At 41.6% G+C, this 23,831-nt stretch overlaps 1 protein-coding gene and 1 pseudogene across 4 annotated transcripts; one reads left to right on the top strand and one right to left on the bottom strand.

Moving 5' to 3' along the window:
• Nucleotides 1-71: 71 nt before the first annotated feature.
• Nucleotides 72-23,632, bottom strand: LOC137248031 (protein transport protein Sec24C-like). Of its 4 annotated transcripts, none has more exons than XM_067778921.1 (10): nt 23,444-23,632; nt 22,911-23,382; nt 22,621-22,847; nt 22,332-22,560; nt 21,935-22,274; nt 21,591-21,881; nt 21,383-21,535; nt 21,175-21,325; nt 1,770-2,147; nt 72-1,703 (listed from the first exon to the last, which is right to left on the bottom strand). In XM_067778921.1, exons 3-4 carry the CDS (start codon nt 22,764-22,766, stop codon nt 22,389-22,391), a joined length of 318 nt encoding a protein of 105 aa, XP_067635022.1. In that variant the 5' UTR covers nt 22,767-22,847; nt 22,911-23,382; nt 23,444-23,632; the 3' UTR covers nt 72-1,703; nt 1,770-2,147; nt 21,175-21,325; nt 21,383-21,535; nt 21,591-21,881; nt 21,935-22,274; nt 22,332-22,388. The 4 variants fall into 4 exon arrangements, with proteins under 4 accessions (XP_067635022.1, XP_067635025.1, XP_067635024.1 ...); XM_067778924.1 differs by having other exon boundaries at nt 21,175-21,308; XM_067778923.1 differs by having other exon boundaries at nt 21,383-21,525.
• Nucleotides 9,050-12,166, top strand: LOC137248573 (THO complex subunit 5-like; annotated as a pseudogene).
• Nucleotides 23,633-23,831: the final 199 nt, after the last annotated feature.

Genomic DNA, 23,831 nt, shown 5'->3' with positions numbered 1-23,831 from the left:
ATAACTTGAATTTTACCTGCCGATTGACTTTACCTGTAGCAGCCATGAGAATAAAATATGAACCAAAAAAATTTTATTTTCAATATTTATTTTTAATTATAATAACCAAACATAACATATAATATAAACATTTATTTAAAACATATCATTAGATTTAGTAAATTTTTGCCAAATAAAGAATATATGAGGCGCCTAGATGCAAAACCAGATATTTAAAAATTTTAAAATAATATTTAAATTGCGACAATATTGCATCGCCTAGCAACATTCTAAAAACCCGTGTTGAAAATTCATAACAATTTACAAAATTTCAGCTTTTTTGTGCTTTTCTAAGTTTTAAATATCATGGATTCATCTGGTTTTGCATCTTGGAGCCTCATATATTCATGAAATTGCAACTTAAATTAATACATTTAATATAAAAAGGAAGTAAGTACTTTAATAATAACATAAAAATATATTAATTGCTTTGAGCTATATTGCTGCTGCAGCTAACTTTACATTTGGACAATTCAGAAGTGTGTTATATTCATGTATAATTTGAGTTCTTTACATGGTTTCGAATACAAAATTTGATTATTTGAATCAATTTAAGTCTACAACTTAAAGCTAAGTAGAAATTCAGATTAGATTTACTCTTGTTTTCAAATCAAGAATAATATTCAAAGGTGTCGTGGAATCGGATTGCTGTCGTAATTGAATTTGAAAGTAATAAAGTAAAATATGAATTAAAAAATGAAGGACTAGTAATTGAGTCAGACTTATTATTGTTCTAAATCTAATCATTCAAGCAATAATTCTGAAACCCTAGCAGGAGTATTGATTGGTTTCAAATCTAATTCCAACAGCAATCGTATCACGACATACCTTATTATATATGTACATGGAATTTTAACTTTAATTAATACAGTTGATAAAAAAGAAAAGTAAGAATTTTAATAATAAATAAACTCGCCTTATTGGTTTCTATTTTCCAATTGAAATCTTTTCCAAGCGAACAGAAAATAATTTTAAGCTTCAGAAAAAACCCCAATTATTTAAATAATCTACAACTTAAAGCTTAGTAGAAATTCAGATTAGGTTTACTCTTTTTCAAGATCAAGAATATTCAAAGGTGTCGTGGAATCCGATTGCGTAATTGATGAACTTAAAAATGTACGAATTGTAATTGAGTCAGACTTATTATTGTTCTAAATCTAATCATTCATGCAATAATTCTGCAACCCTTAGCAGGAGTATTGATTGGTTTCAAATCTAATTCCGATAGCATCGTATCACATCCCTTAATATATATGTACGTGATATTGCAACTTAAATTTATACAATTGATATAAAGAAAACTAAGTACTTTAATAATAACATAAACTCTCTTAATTGGTTTTTGTTTTCCAATTGAAATCTTTTCTAAGCGAGCAGAAAATAATTTTAAGCTTTAGAAAAAACTCCAATTATTTGAATTCCAATTGAAATCTTTTCCTGTGCAAGCACATCGCTAACCTGTGTTGGCAAAAGATATGATTATACTGTCTTCGATAGATAGTCGGACGAGCCGCTACTCGGCGAAGTAGAGATGACCGTTGTGTCGGTGGCAGCTGTTACAACAGAAGTTTCTAACTTTACACCATCCGTACAGTGTGATGAATGCTTCACTGTCTTTTCCAATTGCTTGGCGCCAGCAATTTTTGCTGTTTGTAAAGCTTTAGCTGTAATGCAAATATATAGATGGGTTAAAGTGGTTTTCGTATGTTATTCAACAACTCATCCTATACCATCATCACAGCCTCCTCATCGATTTTGAATATGTGTACTGTTTCAGTATTCAGACCCAGTTCGTTTGGTGCAATATTATCGATTTGATGAATATGTACACTATCCGTTAGGCAGACAATTAGGTGCAATCGATTCATTCATATACTGTGGGTATTTGAGCCGTAGACGCAATGGCAGATATTTTGATTCTTTTTGAAGTGTAACCTTTGTAAACAGTTGGGTTTCTCTGCTGTCACCATCACCACTAGAGAGCTATTGAAGAAACGCTCGACCAAGATAATATGTGAGATATACAAGCACAGATTTCTTCCACCTTTTCACAGTTATTGATGGAGAAAATGCGAAAGCCATATTTACCATCCAATACCGAAATAGAACTGTAGAGGAAGAAACATTTTATAAAATTTAATAAAATCAAAAAATGATAGTTGTTCTAAACGGGGGTAACGTATTGTATGTTTAAGTATAGCGAAGTCTCAGCGGCTTTGTCCTGGTCAAAATTGAGTTTGAATAGGTTTTATTCTTCATTCTTAGAAACATGTACGAAGGTACCTGGTAAAATAATAAAAATCCTCAACGCTTTTTTTGCAATAACTTAAAAAACTCATATTCAAAACTTCTGCTTAACTTCTACATATCAATAGCTACCTTTACCACCAGGAGTCACTATTGCTTCTACGCCTATGCTATTGTTTCCTACATCGATGAGCTTTGTAATAAAAAAAAACAGCTATCTCCCCAATTTCTCCAGTTTTGTCGCCTCGCGAATCCTGATATTGTCACCAACCAAATCATAGGTGACCTTATTTAAAACATGGCCGCGCCGAATGTCGACCATATGATATTACCCTACCGACTGTCTTACACCCTAAAATTTTGGGTGTGACTTTCGATCAGGATCTACATCTTGGAGAGCATGCACTAGCAATTGTAACGAAAATCGTCGTTGGTGTGAGGTCTTAGCCGATATCCATAGCGCCCGACTATGAGGAGGACTAGCATCTACGCCGTTTCGCCTTATGGGAGGGCGGCGGGATGTCGGTGACTAAGAACTGCCAACCCCCTAATCCAGGGTGTTATGCGGACCGTGCCTATTGGACGATTTGTAGCCAGGGGATAAATTCGGCTGTATTCGAACGGAGCCTTCTCGATACCGGACCACCTCGGGAAGTATTGATGGCCTTACCACAGTAAGGGGCGCTGTTGTGGCTGACGGTTCTTTCCCCGTATATAATACTGGACGGCTGAGCCCGCCTTGTCGGGCTTGTGGTCGTACGACCAAGATGAACGACTCATCACTTAATTTTCTTAAGGACGATGATAAGAAGAGGACTGAGCCGCAAGCCAAGGATGACAAATACGCATTAAGCGATGCGTCGGACTCGGGGAGCGAGAGTAGTGCTGATTCAATGAACTCCGTGTTGGAGAAGCACACAAATGAAAAAGGATTAGAAGAGTGGAGAAGGGTACGGAGCAAAGAGCTATCTCGAAGTACCGTGCAGTACTAAGAATTGTACAACGCTTGGGAGCAGTGGTGGACCCAACAGAAGAGGAGATCGAGCGCTTGGCATGGGCTCATGAGGCGGTAGAAGTAGGGCGAAGGCAGTTTAAAAGGTTTGCTGCGAGAAACCCTCGGTTCTGCAACCGGTATGAGGAGGAAGAAGCGTCGAATGGCAGAATGAAAAGGCAACGTTCGGCGGAAGGCGACAAGCCTGCTTTCAAGAGGCAGAAAGGGCCCAGTCCCAGAGCCGCGACGCAGGGCAGTCCCATAGACAAGACAAGTAGGCCCAAAGCTGTAAGACAGATGGGCCCCAATAGCGAGGTAGCAACCACCTCGAATGCTGCGAGTCAGAGGGAAGTTCCAACTATGGAACTAGGAGATAAGCCAAAGGAAGATAACGCTAAGACTCCGACTTTCTCGGAGGTGCTAAAGGGAGCTAAGACTCCGGCTTTCTCGGAGGTGCCAAAGGGAAATAACACTAAGACGCCGGCTTTTCCCGAGAAGATGAGTGATGTGGCAAAGCAGTCACTGACTGTGGCGCTGGTTGATCGTAGCAGTCCTTTCGAACAGATGACTAGGGAAAGGGGGAGATCTGTATAAAAGGAGCTTATTAGCTTAATGCTTAAGATGATGCGGGAATAACCAAGTAAGCTCCTTCCAACCTTTGATTCGGGGGATGGTATAATGGTATGAAGATGATAGCGTGCGACAACATCGCGAGCTTTCTATGGTTGGAGGAAGTGGTTCCAAACCTCCAAAGGCAGGGCACGAACGCGCGTTTTGAGATGGTGGATAAAGCGCAAATCCCCAAGGTACCAAAAGTTAAGGTATGGATAACATGCGTGATGAAGTCGGAGGATACACTACGACTTTTGCAGAATCAGAATCCGAACATACCGACACAGGATTGGAAGGTACTTACTGTATCTCGGCCTACGGAGGAAGGTCAGTTATACATCTTCCAAATAAACAAGCAGGCGGAGGATATATTGTACGCGCAGCTTGGAAAAATGTCCTTAGGTACAGGCAAAATGTATATGCGACTCAGGAAAAGAAGTCGCGGGTATTAAAGTCCTAACACGCTGGACGTGGGCGAAGTCGAAAAGGACCTCAAAAGCCTAAAGGAAAAAAGACAGGCGGAGGTAGCCCACGTCACCCCGAATGTGTTAGAAGGGGACCAACAGCCAGATGGTGCTGTGAGTCGCACAGAGGAACACCCGGCACAACAGGTACAAGAGGCTGAAGGGGGCTTCGAACACTCTAAACCAAAAGGGCTAGGGGAGGACGACGACGTCACGATGAAGGTGCTGGAGGGGGAAAAGCAGCCCATTGGTGCTGCGAGTCCTACAGATAAACCTCCAACACAGTAAAGTGGCGTCGAGCGAACTCCTCCTAACGCGCTTATCCAGGAGCCGTGGCTTCCATCGGGAGGAAAGCTTTCTGGACTTAGCGCGCGCGGATTTGACGTTTACTATGCGCAAACGGAAGGACGGGTGCGAGCTGTAGTAATGGTAAGGAAACAGCTGCATTCATATATGCTGCCTAATTACACTACTGAGGACCTCGTAGTGGTGATGAAATCGCCGGGCTCAGATGGTACATGTCCGGCCATGCTACAAGTTTCAAGTAGGGCGGTCGTGGGATGGCTTAAAATAATATTCGATGGGTGCATAAACTGAATCATGTACCGCACTCTTGGAGAACTGCTCGTGTACCTTTCCCACCAAAGGCGGGGAAGATCGGTCACGTGTATCCCAAAGATTATAGACCCAACAGCTTAACATCATTTCTGCTCAAAACCTTTGAGAGGCTGATAGATGTGTACATAATGTCCAACGTGGATGAAAAGCTGCTCTCCACAACACAACAGGCGTACACCAAAGGCAAGTCAGTAGATACCGCATTGCATAGGGTGGTAATAAGCATAGAAAAAGCCGTGGAATATAAGGAATATGCTCTAGAAATATTCTTAAGCATTGCCGGGGCTTTCTAAATGGGCGATTATTGTATTGTATTGTATTTATTAGGCAATTCATCCCAGCACAACAATTTGGCAAAAATTATTTTACAGTGCTAGTCGGTAAAAGGCATAAAATAGGAACAATTTAAACTTGAAACTTAAAGCTAATGACTATGGCTAAGAAAAGGTTACAATAAATAATATATTTAATAAATAGTAAATAAATAAAATAAACGAATGATAGAGTACATTTGTTAGAAGAAATCAGTATTTTAATTGTCTAGGTTATTATAGAAACTTGTTAATTCTTTATTGAAGAGCAGATCATTGCTTATAAGCCTAAGTCTAGAAGGGAGCGAGTTCCAAATTTGATGGTCTTAATTACGTTAAAGTACATCCAGCCTTACCCAGATGGATTGACTGCATGTTAAACTGCAGTAAGATTACATCGCAATGGGAATTGTACAGGGGCACTCCGCAGGGAGGGGTGCATTCACCTCTGCTGTGGACGCTGGTCATTAACCAACTGCTTAGGGGATTCTAAGAGGGACAAGAAAAACTTACGGTTTACGCAGATGACGTTGCATATGGTCTTGTTTACAAAGAGGTACAAGGTCCCTAATTAGACCAGGCCTAAGTTAGGAGGGGCGACCCTACGGGAGAAATCTTGCACAAAATATCTAGGAATGATCCTAGACAGTAAGCTGTCATGGAAGCTCAACGTGGAGGAGAGGGTGAGGAAGGCTTCAACGGCACTTTATGCATGTAAAAGAATGCAAAAGAACCGGCATATACGATCAGAAGGAACTCGATGACGATGCCTCAAAACTAACAACCAAAAGCAATAATTATCATTTCACTGACACAAATTTTATAGTTTTTTTCGGGATTTGGACACAATGTTGTTGTTGTTTTTGTAGCGATAAGGTTCCTCCCCGAAGGCTTTGGGGAGTGTTATCGATGTGATGGTCCTTTAGCCGGATACAGATCCGGTACGCTCCGGTAACACAGCACCATTCAAGTGCCAGCCCGACCATCTCGGGAACGATTTATGTGGCCACATTAAACCTTCAGGCACAACCTTGGACACAATCTTTTCATTATATTTGTTCGGCCGGGGTGCGTGTGCTCCTGGAGGTAGGTGGGCGCACCGCGGTCGATCTCAGTGGGAATAGGTGTATGGAATAGAAAATAAGCAAATAGACGAGATTTCTCGTTATAATATATGTGGTTTATTGTATAACTATATGAATTAGGCGGTCACCGTGGTGTGATGGTAGCGTGCTCCGCCTATCACACCGTATGCCCTGGGTTCAACTCCCGGGCAAAGCAACATCAAAATTTTAGAAATAAGATTTTTCAATTAGAAGAAAATTTTTCTAAGCGGGGTCGCCCCTCGGCAGTGTCTGGCAAGCGCTCCGATTGTATTTCTGCCATGAAAAGCTCTCAGTGAAAACTCATCTGCCTTGCAGATGCCGTTCGGAGTCGGCATAAAACATGTAGGTCCCGTCCGGCCAATTTGTAGGGAAAAATCAAGAGGAGCACGACGCAAATTGGAAGAGAAGCTCGGCCTTAGATCTCTTCGGAGCTTATCGCGCCTTACATTTATTTATTTTTTTTATATGAATTAGTTGGTTACAATATTACCTGAATTTATTGTGATCAGAACGGCAGAGATCGTTGGCGGCAGATGCGTGCTGGTTGGCTGTTGAAATCCAAGAGGCCGGTTGTATAGCAAGCTACAACCGTTGACCCGCAAAATCCTCCGTTTTGGAGGGGAAAGGCACCCACACATCAACCCCGACATGCATATGCATGAGTGCTGACAAAAGGCACACATACACGTGCATGTACATGCATGCACATGCATGAGGGTGATGGTGTGGGTGGTTGTAAATTAAGTCGAGTATCGAGTATCGATTTGCAGAGTTGCATTGGGGGGGTCGCAATCAGTTGCGGAAAAGTTAGGCATCCTGCCTAAACATGCCGGCCCCCCTTGCGATACGCAACATCGTTTTCCGCCAATGACCTCCGCTGAAACGAGAAAAAATTAATATAAGACTTACACACTAAACTTAATCTAAATGAAGAGTTCGTCGGCGACGCAAAATGGCCGGGAATCCTTTCCGACTTGCTTAGCATGCCACCTGAGCTAAGATGAAAAAATTAGCGGTTAGGAACAGTGAAGTGAATATTTCTTGCCATTGAATTATACATAATTCTTAAATATAGAAATTCAGAACGTAATATATCTATAGTCGATGGCCAGTAAGGCTGGACGAAGAGGCCGAGGTCTCCGTTCCAGAGTGGCACCATTTTTTGTTATTCTTTGGTTTTTGTCGTTTCGGATGGAGAAGCCGAGGTCTCCATTCCAGATTTGCGGTTTTTTTTTTGTTGGTTGGACGAAGAGGCAGAGGTCTCCGTTCCAGACTCGAGAGTTTTGAGGTTTTTCTGGGCTGGACGAAGAGGCCGAGGTCTCCGTTCCAGCGTATAACGTGTCGTGTCGCTCTCAGGTCGACTGTGGCATTTTATGGATGTGCCAGGGCGAGTGGCCGTGAGGTTGGTTGGGTGATGCGCGTTTTCGCTGCAGCGCATATATTTCGTCAGTTGTGTATTATATTATTACCCTACAAAACACTTGGTCACAAAACTTACCCACGCCCATGCAAATGTGACTACGAATATAACCTATCACCGTAAAATGACTAGTCAAATGACGTGGAGTCACGAGAGCGTTTTTGCAAAGTAGTTAGTGCTGTGATTTCGAGCAGCTTATGCATTTCAACAAAACCAGCAAGATTGCGGTGTGTGGGAGGTTGGAACGGACGTGATTCCAAGCCACCCGCGCAAAATTACTTGTTTTCGCGATACGCGTGGTGTTTTATTAACAAACGTACGTTAAAATATATGAATAAACCGAGTTTAAAACGAAGCGTAGAGGCTGACGAAGGTATGTATTTAATTTTGTGCGAAAGCTCATGAAGAACAGCGCAAATCGTAATTAAATTAGAAAGTGTACCAACTGCCGGTGCTTGCATGCAGATTGGCGATGCGTTCTCAGCGACGCGTTCTATCTGCCCGTACCATTATGCGAAATGTACCATGCAACTCTGTCGTGTATTTCTTGGTTAGCTGACAGCTGGTATGGTGAATTTGTGGTGTGCGAGTATATATATACATATATGTATTTGCTTGCCCTTGAAAAAAAAACTAGGTCATTGGGGCAGTAGCACACTAGGCCGGTAGAAACAGTTGACTTTTTCCCATTTCGGAATTCTTTTATTTCGGGGCCCGGATTGTTTTTGTACCGAGCCCTTATAATGACTGTTTGTGATGTTTGTTGTTGAGAAACAACAAGTCCTGCCCCCCGCCACAAAACAGGCAGTACCGACGGCAAAAAAAATCAAAAAATCAAAAAAAAAATTTTTTTTTGTTGTTTTTTTTTTTGTTTGTAAATGACAGCAATTAAACTTTTAAGGAGGTGCTTGCCTTTATTTTTTGTGCGTAAGTATGTTTTGGGACTGGCCAGGTCAAAAAAGCCGATCCCGATTTTGTTCCTTTTGCGGGTTTTCGGTATCAGTGTGCGTCATTTGACGCAGCACTAATAGGATATGCCGAACCAAGTATGCATACATACATACATATGTACATACGTTGGTTACAAATATGCCAACGGCAAAAGACAAAACAAATGAACATTCATACACACCCGTGTATAGAATGTAAAATTCCGATGAATTGAAAGAAACGGTAAAAAAAATCTAATGATTTTTTTCGTTCTTTCAATTCTTTGACTACGGCGCTTGGAGTAAGATGCAATGCTACTGGAGGAGACAAATAGTAAGTGAATTTTAAGATTTGTTCATTTGGTGTATTCTTTTATTTTAAGTTATTAATTAATATTCTTTTTATTTTCAGGTGACTGGTGATGGATGCAGGTGGTTGGCGTGATCCAGGGAACTATTGGTTTGGTGTGTCGTTCCCTTTTTTTTTTTTTTTTTCTAGGTTACCGGCATCGCAAAAGGGGTGCTCCAACTGCGGCGTCGGCCGCGCCGTCAGTTGTCACCTTGTTTGCGATGCCCATTTATGCATTTGTATTAATGGATTTTCTTTTCTTTTTCTTTGCAGGTTTTGCTATTTGTATAATATGCTGTGCACAAAACTGCATTTTAATGACTACCTCTTTGAAACGCTATACTGGCAATAAAAAATCGTGTGCAAACCAGAGCTAGCAGCGGTTAGTTCCCTTGAAGAAGCAGGATTTCCTGTTTTACAAGGCATATTGCAACAAGACATATTGGAATTTATGCCTTATGTTTTTTTTTTCCAAATGTTTTCGCTATTGTTAGAAATACGCGAGGGCAGCGGCACTATACCCGAGCCATACTGGGCACTTTTTCCTTGTTTGTTGGTGCCAGGTTTGTGGGATCAGCCAGGAAATGTTACGCCACTTGTACGTTTGATAACGGCGTTTATTAGGCCAGGTTCTTCGCAAACCTTAGAACTTGAACGCTGTCTTAGGCATTTTCCAAAAAATGATTGCCTCAAAATCGAATGATCATGAGGGTTTCTATCTTATGCACAATTTGCTCGCCTATTATCCCGCCGACCAATTACAACCTAATATGCGCCAGATATTTGCATTGCTCTTTTAACGCCTATCGTTATCAAAGACTACCAAATATGTACGTTGTATTATAGTATGCCTTTGTTACTTCGCCGCCAAAATGGGTGCACCAGCTTTGGTAGCATTAATCGGTCAAATACAAGTATTAAAGAGGGAATGTTTCTCCATAAGACACCTCGGGACCAAGTTGACATTAAATATCCTGAGGAAATTTGCCAAAAAATGTCAACAAGTTGGAGAAAGACATAAATTGCGCCATCGCATAGCCGAATGCAAAAAATGTTACTCAATTCACGTCAGTCACAATTTCCGGCTTCATCTAAAGCTCTGGTGGCGGCCACCGTGGTGTGATGGTAGCGTGCTCCGCCTATCACACCGTATGCCCTGGGTTCAACTCCCGGGCAAAGCAACATCAAAAAAAATTTTAGAAATAAGATTTTTCAATTAGAAGAAAATTTTTCTAAGCGGGGTCGCCCCTCGGCAGTGTCTGGCAACCGCTCCGATTGTATTTCTGCCATGAAAAGCTCTCAGTGAAAACTCATCTGCCTTGCAGATGCCGTTCGGAGTCGGCATAAAACATGTAGGTCCCGTCCGGCCAATTTGTAGGGAAAAATCAAGAGGAGCACGACGCAAATTGGAAGAGAAGCTCGGCCTTAGATCTCTTCGGAGGTTATCGCGCCTTATATTTATTTTTTTTTTATCTAAAGCCCTGGGTCAGGGTGGTAATGTTATGTTAATTTTTGACAGCACTCCGGAATTGATTGCGCTACTGGACTTACCGAGAATTGCGCAATCCAAAACAAATTTTAAACGGCTGAATTGTGTGCAGTATATATATTTTTTTTTGTATGAATTGGTTATAAAATTTGTGTTAAATGGCGGAATCCTTACATAAAGGTTTCGAAACACTACGCATCATCTTCGATAATGTACTCAAAATGAAGAATGGCTTGGGGGAACGCGAGCGGACTGCTATTTGTTTTGATCAAAAAGGTCAATCAATCGCATGATTAAAAGACAGCCTACGTTCTGAACGAGAATATCTGCATCGTGAAAAGGTCCGGGTAGATAGTAATCGTTTGTATTTGCAGAATTTATTCCACGAACAATCAGCTGCACAGTGCAAAGAATTACTGAATACCACTCATCAAGTATTTAGGGAAATTGTACTAGAGACCGAGAAATTACCATCATTTGCACCATCCTTGCGTACGTTGCTGAAAGCTACGCGTCCACTAAAAGATGCACCACTAGTACCAATGGATAAGGAATGGAAGTTGCCATAGCTTGTGCAGCGTCATCCACTTGAAGTACGAATTACAATTGGTAATAACACCAAAAGTATGGAGGAATCTATAGTAATGAAGCTACGTTATTTCAAGCGTTTAGGATTTGTAACGGCAGCTACAGTGGTAAGCTTAAGTGATGTTGAACAAAGTTTTGTTGATGCAGCGCTCACACAAGACGCATTGAAATATTTGTGTGACAACGATTTGGGTGATACGATACCCGTGCCTGGCGGTAAAGATGAGTTGAAACATATTAGCATGACACCAAAAGAATGTTTGGATCATTGAAGTACGAAGGAATATGGACGTCCCTATCGTTGGCTACAGTCAATGTGTTGCATAGAAGTCGTTAATAACATCGATGACACCTCGCTCACTGTTACAGCCGCGATGCAAGCTGAGTAACCAAAGTTACAAAAAATGATACCAGCACTCTGAAAATGCATACAACAATTGTGGAGCTCTCGCTTGAATTTGATTAAACAAATACGTGCACTGGTTCAAAAGCAAATTGATTTATACTTGAAGGAAGAATGTTTACCCACTACACGTTCTGCTTGCAGCCTTGTACAATGGACTTCACTTAGCTATAAGGAGTATATTGCATCTGCACCTAACGTCAATTTGGAGCTCGTCAATAGTACTCATCTTTTTTATCGCGCCATTGTTATACGTGGATCAGCTAAACTGGAATGTCATGTAAGTATAGGTAGTAACTTTCCTGCAGAGAGCCCGCTTTGGTCTATATGCATTTATGGGAATGGGCAGCATAATGGCATGAACAGTGCCGCTGTGAAAACAATGGAATTTTGGACGAATTCTTTAACTCAAAGCTTGTTGAAGCATCATTTGGCTTTGTTGGCGACACAACTTGTACGCACTATGTTCAGTTTGGATAGATTTTGGAAACAGAGGGCCCGCTCTACAATCCCGTGGAGTATCATCGTGAAAAGTATTATATAAAGGCATTTGCAATGCGTATACCGCTAGGCCGTATCGTTAATACATTTAAGCAATAGTTTTTAAGAATTCTTTTACGTGCCATTTTTCATGAATTTATAAACACTGAAATATCTTTTACAGCAACCAAAAAAAAAAAACTCAGAAATCGAAGTGCTTAACTAGCCTGCAAAGTTTGACATAGTTGGGTGTGGGAAATTTGCAAAAACAATATCCAGCGACGGTTCACACTATATTACGTACTGGAAATAATCTGCAACATCCAGTTATATTGAGGATCAGGAAAAAATCCGAGGTGACCTAAATATTGCGTTATGTAATCTTTGCAGATCACCATTTCTTTTAACAGCTTCAAATACGATTTTGGCTGTAGACTATTCACTTTATGTGTCTACCGAAGGCTCCATGAATTCCTTGGAAAATTTTATTGCACATTTGTACACCAATCGCAAAAACAAAGTAGATGTTTTAGCTGGGAATATATACCGCGTGACTGTAATTAAGTTACTCATATACAATAAGAATGAAGGACTTGATACAATGTTTATTAAATGAAAATGTGGTTTCTCAACCAACGTCATTAACAGGAGCTCATTGGTAGTATAATTTGTAGTCTAAAATATCGTCGGTGAAAGCTCCAACCAACCCTTCTATGGTGGAAAACGTTTTATATGTGGTTTGAGCTTTCATAGACGATATAACGTATTTACATAAATGAAGATGTGCGATGGAAAACCTCATATTTCCTTTTCCATAAAACTAGGTGTCATTTACCTCAGTATAAAATACGTGACGCTTATGTGCATCCACAATTCATTGCGGACGTTATGACACGAATGAAGATGTATGAAAGCATGGATCAGGAAGTACCGAATTTATCTGGTGGTGGAACGAGATACCGATCCATTCACAAAAGGGATCTATGAATCAACGAACAAAAAAAAGAGGGTGAGTTTAAACTTTGAATTACTACTAATGTAGATGCCCATATAGTCCTATATGTTCGCATTTGTGTACGTACACACCCTTCATCTTCCACCTACCCTCAGCACGTTGGTGATTAAATTCTGAATTTTCCCAATTCCTTTCAACATATATATCTTCCAATACTTTTCGTATATTGAAATGCCACAAATTTTGGCGGCATCAGCAGCAGTACTAAGGTGGGAGGTATAAATATGGATTAGGGCAACTTTGATTCCAGAAAGTTTAGCATATTTAGTTTTGAGTTAATTAAATGCATATATGAAAGCAATAGGAAATTGTTGCGTGTGTGTGCCAAATGCTGGATAATGTTACCAGCACTTATGTATTTGTTTGTTTTTTAGTGACAATTTGCTTGAAGCTATTGCTAAAACGTACTGTAATACATAATCAATAGTACATATTTTCAGTTTACTTAATATTCGAAGCAAATTACAACATACAAACTTATGTTGCTAGGTTCAAATTATTACCAATTACACAGCCCATTTGCATGCCCCTATATCAGTTTGCCATCAGTTTTCACCATTCGCTTGAGTAGTCAAGTGCTGTCCTAGAATATTCGAATTGACTTCATTCAAATTTCTAAAAGTATAAGGAATTTAACCCTGCTAATATCGGGGGCAGATGAGTTTTCTTATCCGCGGTAGGCTTGCGATGTGCCTCGTTGCGCGGTAACGAGTGCAGCTGTTTTCTGTGGCAGAGCGGTTCGCCCTTCTGCGGTAGGTTTTTCTGTTGTCCTCGTTATGGGATAGCGAGTGAATTTGGGTTTGTTTTGAAAATTGTAAATACAATAGGCCGAAGGCCTTTGTATTCTTTGGCAGATAGCGGGTCTGCGTTAGGGCTTCTGGTGACCTCGCTTTTGAGAATTAAAAATAAGTGCTTGGTGGCAGATGGGGGATCTGCATTAGGGTTGTTCTGGTATCCTCGTTATGGGAGAACGAGTGAGTGGGAAGATTTCTGGTGTCCTCGCTCGGGGTGAGCGAGTGAATTTGGGGATTTTCTTGAAAAAAGGAAAAAATAAGTGTTTTTGTGGCAGATGGGGGAACTGCATTAGGGTTGTTGTTTGGCCTCGTTTCGGGCGAACGAGAGCCGGGTTTGATTTTCTTTTGAAGGGAGGGATATGGAGGAACGGAGGGATTGTTAGGAGCGCGTCGCCTTCTCGCAATCCGTATCTTCCGGTGGAAGAAGGATCAGTTTGACCAAAGGTCGTCTGACTTGACCCTTCTCGGTTTTGAGGTCGACTACGCGTACTCGGTCATCTTCGCCGGGGTGTACGTTGACGACTCTACCTAACCTCCATTCGTTGGGAGATAAGTTGTCCTCTTTGAGGACGGCGAGATCTCCCACTTGAATGTTTTCTTTGGGATGCTTCCACTTCACTCGTTTTTGAAGTTCGGATAGATATTCCACCTTCCATCGCTTGCAGAAAGTATGATGGAGGGCTTTGAGTTTCTGCCACCGATTTATCATCGAGGCAGGGCTCTCACTCGCATCCGGCTCTGGCGGAGCCAGTAGATGGCTGCCAGTGAGGAAATGTCCTGGGGTGAGCGGCTCTAGGTCCGTCGGGTCATTGGACGCTGGGCTGAACGGCCGCGAGTTCAGGCATGCCTCGATGCGGCACAAGAGGGTATGGAGTTCTTCGAAGGTGAATTTGTGTGGTGAGGCTATCTTTTTGAAATGGCTTTTGAAGCTTTTCACTCCAGCCTCCCACAGCCCTCCCATATGGGAAGCGCCCGCAGGGATGAAATGCCAAGTGAGTGACTGGTGGCTGTACTTCGAGACAGCATTGTCTCGGGCTTGTGAAATGAAAGTTTTAAATTCCGATCGTAGGGATCGTGAAGCTCCGACAAAGTTTGTACCGTTGTCGGAGTAGACGTTTTTGGGACATCCGCGTCTAGATATAAAACGGGCAAAAGCCGCAAGAAATGATGGGGTGCTGAGGTCAGTAGTGGCCTCCAGATGAATCGCTCGTGTGGAAAAACACACGAAAAGGCAGACATAGCCTTTGGATAGTCGACACCCTCTGCCGCGGTAACTTTTAATGTCGAAAGGTCCGGCGAAGTCGACTCCAGTATTCGTGAATGCACGGCTGAATGTCGTGCGTTCGCGAGGGAGAATACCCATAAGTTGGGTCTGAGCACGCTTTCGGTGTATCGTGCAAACTTTGCAATTATGAATGGTTGACCTAATCATGGTTTTGATGTTAGGTATCCAGTATTGGGTGCGTATCAGACGTAACATGAGTTGGTTTTCCCCATGCAGACTTTGATGATGAAACATTAGGATTGTCAGACGGGATAACCGGCAGTTGTATGGGAGGAGGATTGGGTGGCGTTCATTAAAAGCTAAGTCCTTTGACGCCCCGAGCCGCCCTCCTACCCGAATGATGCCATGTTGGTCTAGATAGGGATTAAGTGAGAGTATTGCACTTTTCCCTGCAATTGGTTTTCCGGCCTTTAGATCACTATATTCGGAACTATAGTGTTGTTTCTGATAGATTTTAATTAAGAGTTGGGTTACTGATTTGATCTCATCAGGAGAGATTAAAGGTGACTCGACCTGAAATGATTTTTTTGTTTTGGGGTGAGTTCTTCGGAAGAACCTCATTACGTATGAGAGCACCCGTAAAGCCCTAGGTAGGTCTGAAAAACGTTGAAGAACATCGATAGCATTTACTGTTGTTGTTGCGCAGGTCTTCGCCCTCTTTTCCTCTACGGAGGTGATGTAGTCACTTTCTTGTGCTGGCCATTGGGAAGTGTCTTCTTGCAGCCAAGAAGGTCCCTGCCACCACAACGAATTGTTGACCAATTCAGACGCAGGTAATCCTCTGCTACCTAAATCTGCTGGGTTAGATTCTGAGTTTACATGCAACCAGTCCTTATTTCCGACCATGTCGATGATCTTGGTGATCCGATGTGCGACGAAAGTGGACCAGGAACACGGCGGTTTCCTTATCCATGCGAGGACGATAGTTGAATCCGTCCAAAGGTGCACTTTCACTGGTCCCAACTTGAGGTTCCTGAAAATTGATTCGGTGATTTCCGCTAACAGCACGGCTCCGCAAAGTTCCAAACGTGGAAGAGAAAGAGTTTTCACTGGGGCTACTCGGGTTTTGGCTAGAAGCAGGTTCGTGCAGACATTATCATCCGTTTTGACGCGCATGTAAATGGCTGCTGCATAAGCCTTCTCGGATGCGTCACAAAATCCATGGATCTCGATGTCGGTTCCTGGTGAAAAGTTGACCCATCTAGGTATCCGGATTTTATCGATTTCATGGTATTGGTCGGTGAAGGTTTTCCATCGTTCCAGCGTACTGGTAGATACTGGTTCGTCCCAAGCGGTGTCTTCCAACCAAATACTCTGCATGAGTATTTTTGCCACAATGACCATTGGTGCCAGCCATCCCAAGGGATCGAAAAGTTTGGCGATTGCTGATAGTATCGCTCTCTTCGTAATGTTTTCCGGGTTGTCCAGCGTCCCTGCTTTAAAATAAAATAAATCGGAGAGGGCATTCCATCGAATGCCTAACGCTTTAACTGAACTGGTATCTTCGAATGCCAGGAAGTTTTCATTGAGCAGGTCTGCTTTGGGGATGTCCCTTAGAATGTCCTCTGAATTGGATGTCCATTTGCGAAGTGGAAAGCCCGCTGAGTGTAGGACTTGACGAATTTCATCTCTGGCTTTAATAGTCGATGTGATCGTATGGCCACCCGCTAACACGTCATCTACATACATGTATTCTCGTAATATGTTAGCCTCTGTAGGGTGTGAATTTGACACGTCGTCTGCCAGTTGAAGGAGCGTTCTTATCGCGAGATATGGAGCGCAATTCACTCCGAAGGTAACCGTCTTTAATTCGTAAAGACTAATAGGGTCATTCGGGGAAGTGCGATGCACAATACGTTGAAATTTGGTGTGATTTTCGTTCACCCAAATTTGTCGATACATCTTTTCGATGTCGCTATTGAAGACGAAACGGTATAGTCTCCATCGTAAGATAAGGATGGGTAGATCGGCTTGTAGAACTGGGCCTGGGAGTAGAATATCATTTAAGCTATTACCGTTGGCCGTAGGGCTCGAGGCATTGAATACGACGCGTACCTTTGTAGTGGTACTTTCCGCTTTAATAACGGCGTGGTGGGGCAGGAAGTAGTGATCCGAATCGTCGGATGGGATATTCTTTTTTAATTTTCTCATATGTCCGAGCGTTTCATATTCTGACAACACTCGAACATACTCTTTACCTAAGTCTGGGTTTTTTATTAGCCGCCCCTCATTCCGGAAGAATTGAGAGCATGCACGCTTCAGGGATGGTCCTAAGTTAATATTGTTAGGGTAATCCTGCCGGAATGGTAGTGACACGGCGTACCTTCCATTCTCACTTCGCTGCGTTGTTTCTTTAAATAGTTGTTCGCAGTACCTTTCATCCTCATTTAATATTTTATTTTTGGGTACATTTTCTACCTCCCAGAAAGCTTTGAGTTGGTTGTCTAACGCAACCTCGTTGTAGAAAGACATAATGCTCTTCGTTGGATTTGGTGATTCGATACGACCGGTCAGTATCCAACCGAACACTGTCTCTTGGGCTAAGAGTGTGTTTAGCACATTCTTTTTTATACCGTTCATTATAATTTGGGGATATATGTCTCCGCCAAGTATGAGGTCTACGTCTTCGTTGACGTAGAACCTCTTGTCTGCCAAAACCAAGTCTGGGAATGCCTGCATAGTCATTGCGTTGATTTTAGTTTCGTTAGAACTAGTACGGGTGTAGTCAGGCTGAAGCAGGGATCCACTGGTGAACGTAGTTCTATGTTGGATGCTTCTTTCACCTGAGCTGACACCGCATTTGTGATGCCTGAAACATGGGCATGCATTTTTCTCGCTGGCAAATTGATTCTGCGTTTCAGTCTTTCAGTTATAAAGGAACATTCAGACCCAGAATCAATTAATGCCCGCGCGGAGGAGTCGGTACCATTATGGTGAATGTGTACGCGAGCAGTTCCTAATAGCACGCCTGTGCTGGAATTGGCATGGCAGGATTTGACATTCTGATTCGCAGAGGAAGGTGGTTGTCCCGATTCCTGTCTTTTCCTTGCCTGTGCCGAAGTTGATGGGGCATTATCCGCATCTTTGAAGGGATTTCGTACCGCCGGTTGCTGAAGTGTGTCCGCATGCAGGAGCGTGTGGTGACGAGAGTGGCATTTGGAACAGTTGTATGAACTGGTGCACCTCGTCACTGTGTGTCCTGGGGATAAACAATTCAGGCAGTCATTTGTGGATTTGACGAATTTAATCCTTTCTACTGGGTTTAAATCGCAAAAACGTGAACAGTTGCGTAATCTGTGCTCCGTAGATTTGCACATTTTACACATTGATTTTGTTGTTTGCTTGGTTACTTTGGTTTGAAAAGCACCAAGTCTTTTCTAGGGTTTTCCGTCGACTGGCGCGACGTGTTTGATTTTTGCACTTTAGAAGTGGCATTCCCTGTAAAACCAGACACGGTTTCAAGTGTCTGGAAACGATTTGACAAGAATTTCTCCATATCCTCCCACTTGGATATGTCCGTCTTGTGGTCAATGCTCTGCTCCCATAGAGCCAACGTATTTTCAGGTAATTTTGTCGAACATAAATAGGTAATAATCGCATCCCAATTTGAAACATCGATCTGATGTGTTTTTAGAGATGCCAAGCAATTATTTATGTCGCGCTGTAAGGTTTTGATAGAGCTGCCGCACTCGCTATCTATCTTTTTTAGATTAAACAAAATTTGTAGTTGTGAGTTTACGAGAATCCGCTTATTCTCGTATCTCTCACATAGGTTTTTCCAGGCTGTTTCGAAGCCTTCATTTGTCAAGGGACATTTCTTGACGATGTCCTTTGCCTCACCTTGAGTTTTCTGATTGAGGTGGAACAACTTTTCTACCGGGCTTAGGCGACTGTTGTTTTTGTATATGGCCGTGAACAGGTCACGAAACGTTGGCCAAGATAGGTAGTCGCCCTTGAACACCTCAGTATCACAAGCTGGCAGGCGGATACTATGTTCGCGCGCGCATTCTCTCTCAGGTTTGACTGCCCTATCTTTTTCCTCCTTCAATTTAGTTTGAATTTCAGCCATGTTCGACATGCATCTCAGGAATACGGCATATGCCGCTTTATGCTTGATCTTGACCGCTGCATCTTAGCATCGAGCGTGTCAGAGTCAAGCAATTCCTCGAGGGCGGTCTCGGCTTTTTCCCACTTAGCTTGCAACTCTTTTTGCTGTATTGCAAGAGTGTGTATAGTGTGCAGAGCCGCATTTATGTCATTAAAATCGGCCTCGAATTCGATTATTCGATCGGCCAATCTAATATATGATTCCTTCTTCATGGATTAAAGTGGAAAGCGAATTAATCAAGGGATATAAAACTTGAAAACCTGAGCGAATCACCCAACCAACAACTATTAAAATTACGCAGAATTGATTATTACTTTTAATTTGTTTATTTTTGTCTGACTTTGCAGATTATTTGTGCCGTAAAACAGGGAGCAGAGGGAAGCAACACCAATGTGTTTTGTGTAAATAAAGGGGGCCACTCACCACTTCCAAGTTAAATTGTATTGTATAATAAGTGCGCGCGCTGGTATGAACTCGACGAAAAGTGTAAAAACGTGTAATAAATCTTGTGCGAAAATTTATTAAGAAACTAGTGAAATTAAAGTGATGCAAAAAGAAAATTTAAATCGAATGGCGTGAAATTTTATGTGAAAGTGAGGTTATGTGTACCTCTTCCTTGTGCTGTGTCCGGAGAGCCTTACCGCTGGTGGGGGGAAAGGCCAGATAGTCACAAGGAATTAAAAACGTTAATGTTACGCGTTTGGACTTCTCCTTCTTTTCGTCACTAATTTTTTACACTTTTCGCACTTAATACCAAATCACTACGCGTATGGCACTGGGAATATTAATTTTTTTTTTTTTTACTTGGTTTTATTTATTTTTTTAACCAAAAAAAATGTGGCAAGAAATATTGCACTTACTGTGAACTTTTTGGTGATTTGTATGTTCTGGTGATGATGTGGCAAGATGACTTGTGGTGTTGCTGATGGCTTAATCTGGCTGTCGCTTGCTCAGTGTTTTGCACGCTGGTATTAAATAATAGACTTTTAATTGGTATCGCTGTTGATTGTGCCGAAATACTCTCCGGATAGCTTTTTATGTGAGGAATTCTGAAATTTTGGTGCGGTCAGCTATGATCTTAAGTTGTGATGTGGACTGTATCTATGCGCTTTAATTCCTTTCTCGGGGAGAAGGACCAAATGTTCGGCCGGGGTGCGTGTGCTCCTGGAGGTAGGTGGGCGCACCGGGGTCGATCTCAGTGGGAATAGGTGTATGGAATAGAAAATAAGCAAATAGACGAGATTTCTCGTTATAATATATGTGGTTTATTGTATAACTATATGAATTAGTTGGTTACAATATTACCTGAATTTATTGTGATCAGAACGGCAGAGATCGTTGGCGGCAGATGCGTGTTGGTTGGCTGTTGAAATCCAAGAGGCCGGTTGTATAGCAAGCTACAACCGTTGACCCGCAAAATCCTCCGTTTTGGAGGGGAAAGGCACCCACACATCAACCCCGACATGCATATGCATGAGGGCTGACAAAAGGCACACATACACGTGCATGTACATGCATGCACATGCATGAGGGTGATGGTGTGGGTGGTTGTAAATTAAGTCGAGTATCGATTTGCAGAGTTGCATTGGGGGGGTCGCAATCAGTTGCGGAAAAGTTAGGCATCCTGCCTAAACAATATTACTTAACAATTTAAAGGCTTCATTCTGTATTGCGAACGATAGCTCAGACGAACGATTCGCCTCCAAACGATTTCGTCTAGCAATGGTATTCTCTATCATTTTCGTTCGGTCTTTACCTTTCTGACTAACAGGAAGGCAAAAGTAATTGTCAAGTGATAAGTTGCCATTGTTTAACATAGTGCAAATACTCTAGCGATTCGTCTCTGATCCGCATCGAAAGTTCGTTTCGTAATAGAGAATGAGACCCTAAGATTAGACATTTTTTTCAATTTGTATTTTGACTTACCAGCAACAACAGAATCATGTTTAATTGTACGCCGCACAAGCATTATAGCATCATGTAACGAAGCTAAGTTTCTTCCAAAAATTGTTCAACACTGCCACGTAAAATCAATGTACTTGTTTTAGCATTAACGCAACCTTTAAATAATTATAAACTATAAAAATGAAATTAATGTCAAACTTTGGAAAATCTTGAAACGTTCACCACCGACCTGACGTTCTTCAAAGTAATCACATTGACCCAAAACACTTGAATTAATATCATTAGCTGTAGTCATAACAGCACCACCACAAGCTTTCATTCTACGTTTCCAATCTTCTTCTGGTACATGAACAGCACAGAACATACCACGATCTGCAAAATACTGTGAAGCAAAATCACCAATTGGTAATTTAGAAAACAGAATATTGGCGCCTTACTTAGCTAGTTTATTCTACAGAATACGCCATTCAGCATCAACAATTTTCTGATACTCTTGGACATTGGAGGACATTGCTGTGGCAGATCATTTTTCCAATAAAGCACTTTGTTGCTCCTTTGATTGGCGCTTCGACATGTACAGCCATGTCATATTTTAGCATGCATAATTGTAATGCTTTACGTATAGCTTTAATGATGATACGTGCATGCACGCCTTCCTCAACATCTGGCTTAATTTGTTTTAAGATTTCACATGCTTAAAATACTACTGTAGTGGTGCCATCGCCGACCTGATAAAAGAAACATTTTTATTCTACACATTCTAATATAACAAAAAACTTACCTCAGCATTTTGAAATTTGGCGATGTGTACTAGAGTTTTACGGCTGGTTTCACAATATCCAATAGTTTTATAATGGTTGCCCCATCATTTGAAATTGTGGCCTTACCACTGGAATCAACAATATGCCTGTCCATACTACGTGAACCCAATGTAGTGCGTACAGTGCCACAATTGAATGCGAGGCATTGATGTTGGATATGAGTTGAGGTTTACCATGAGAGCTATCGGTACCCAAGAATTTTTTACACAAATACTCATGTACCCAATACAAGTTCAGGACGTTCATATTTATCGACACGCTGTCCGGTGTGGCCCAAATGTTGGAAATATGCAGTTGGCACTGTTGAGAAAAAATATGGATCAATGAACACAAGTAAAAGTGAAAGATTTTTTTTACCATCTCTTGTTATTTACACATTAGACATTGGAAACGACGACCAGCATCTACAAGTTGCTATTGAGCCTTGCAACGATTACATCTAATTGCACCCAATTCACCAAAATTTACAATGGGTGGCTCATATTCACCCTCAACCGTGCGTGCCATTGGTGAGACGGTAAGTGTAATGGACAAAGCTGTTGTTTTTAATAAATCAGCTGTTGCAGGTATGCAATACAAAGACGACCTGTAAAGAGGAAAGATCAATGTAATTGCCAAACAAAACATTAATTTCTATTATCGATACCTAACGTAACGTGGCGAGGAATTACCCTGATCTTCCACCACATATTTTGTGGTCACCAATGGTGGTAATAAACCCTGTTCATGAGTAATAAAAGCACCACCAGCGCTATTTTGATTTTCAATGATAACGCTTATCGGATTTGGCATCTGATCGGGATCTAAGCGGCGTTGGGCTTGATCATACTGTTCCGGCTGTTGATATTTACCAGTAACAGGTGCAGGTGGTTGCTAAAAAAATAACACAAAAATAATCATCAGCAAATTTGTAAATTATTACTTGTATTAGCATACATTATAACCAGGACGTCCGGACGTGTCCGGGTATTGGGGGTTGACCCGGCTTGGGTGGTTGACTGAGCATTGGCGTCTGTCCAGGTTGTGTTGGTGGCATCATAAAAGTCATCAATAACAAGTGCCAAGAATATATCCGCGGCATACCTGTCGACCAAATGATTCAAGGGGTTGTGATTGCCAACCTCACCTACCCGTGGCGAATCCTGTACCTAACAATTTGTTGTGAACAATTGGTGCCAGTTAACCCTCTGAAATAATCGGCGCAATTGTACGCCATTGTGTTGGCATTAATTTGACAAAATGCAAAAACTTTTCATCCTCCTCCCGTGACCATTCTCTCTCTGCTAGGATCAAGCCATTCGTACTAGCGTGCCTTATATTGCTTGGCAGATTTGCGGTGCAGCAGTGATGCAATACGTGACCACTGGTTTTTGCCATATTTCATTACAGCTGCTTTCAGGATTTCATCCTGAAAGTTATCAATTTAGTTAATAAACGGCCAAGAGTAACCAGTCGCGTCAAATGATTACCTCAGTGTTTCTCCACACCACCTTTTATCATAATTCGCGGCATGGTGCTATATAATTGTGAATTCTTTCGATGAGCATAAAAATCAAATCAAAAGTTTTTTGTCGAAATAAACAGCAAAAATCATTGTATATTAAAGACTTTGGGAAAATTTTAGAATAGCACTCCCCGAGTTCGGGGTAAAACTTGGTATGAAATGAAAGAGGGAGTTCGCCCGATCACAAATATATATATTTTAAAGTGCGCAAACTAATAATTTAAAAGTTATTTGTTGTTAAAGTTTGCAAATTTAGCAAATTTCTATAGCACTTTAAATTACAATTTACACATCTTTCAAAACCTTAATCCACATACATACATACATATCTATATAAATTGGCAACGATAAAC

The sequence above is a fragment of the Eurosta solidaginis genome, chromosome 4 (genome assembly GCF_040869045.1).
Source record: "Eurosta solidaginis isolate ZX-2024a chromosome 4, ASM4086904v1, whole genome shotgun sequence".
Taxonomy (NCBI): domain Eukaryota; kingdom Metazoa; phylum Arthropoda; class Insecta; order Diptera; family Tephritidae; genus Eurosta; species Eurosta solidaginis.
This window is presented reverse-complemented; position numbering and strand designations above follow the sequence as displayed.

What these genes read in the sequence shown, in the direction of transcription:
- LOC137248031 (XM_067778921.1), bottom strand. Translation starts at nt 22,766, where the DNA reads ATGCCAAATCCGATAAGCGTTATCATTGAAAATCAAAATAGCGCTGGT. An exon ending in TCCTCGCCACGTTACGTTAG is followed by an intron (nt 22,561 to 22,620) that starts GTATCGATAATA and finishes TCCTCTTTACAG; the next exon opens with GTCGTCTTTGTATTGCATAC.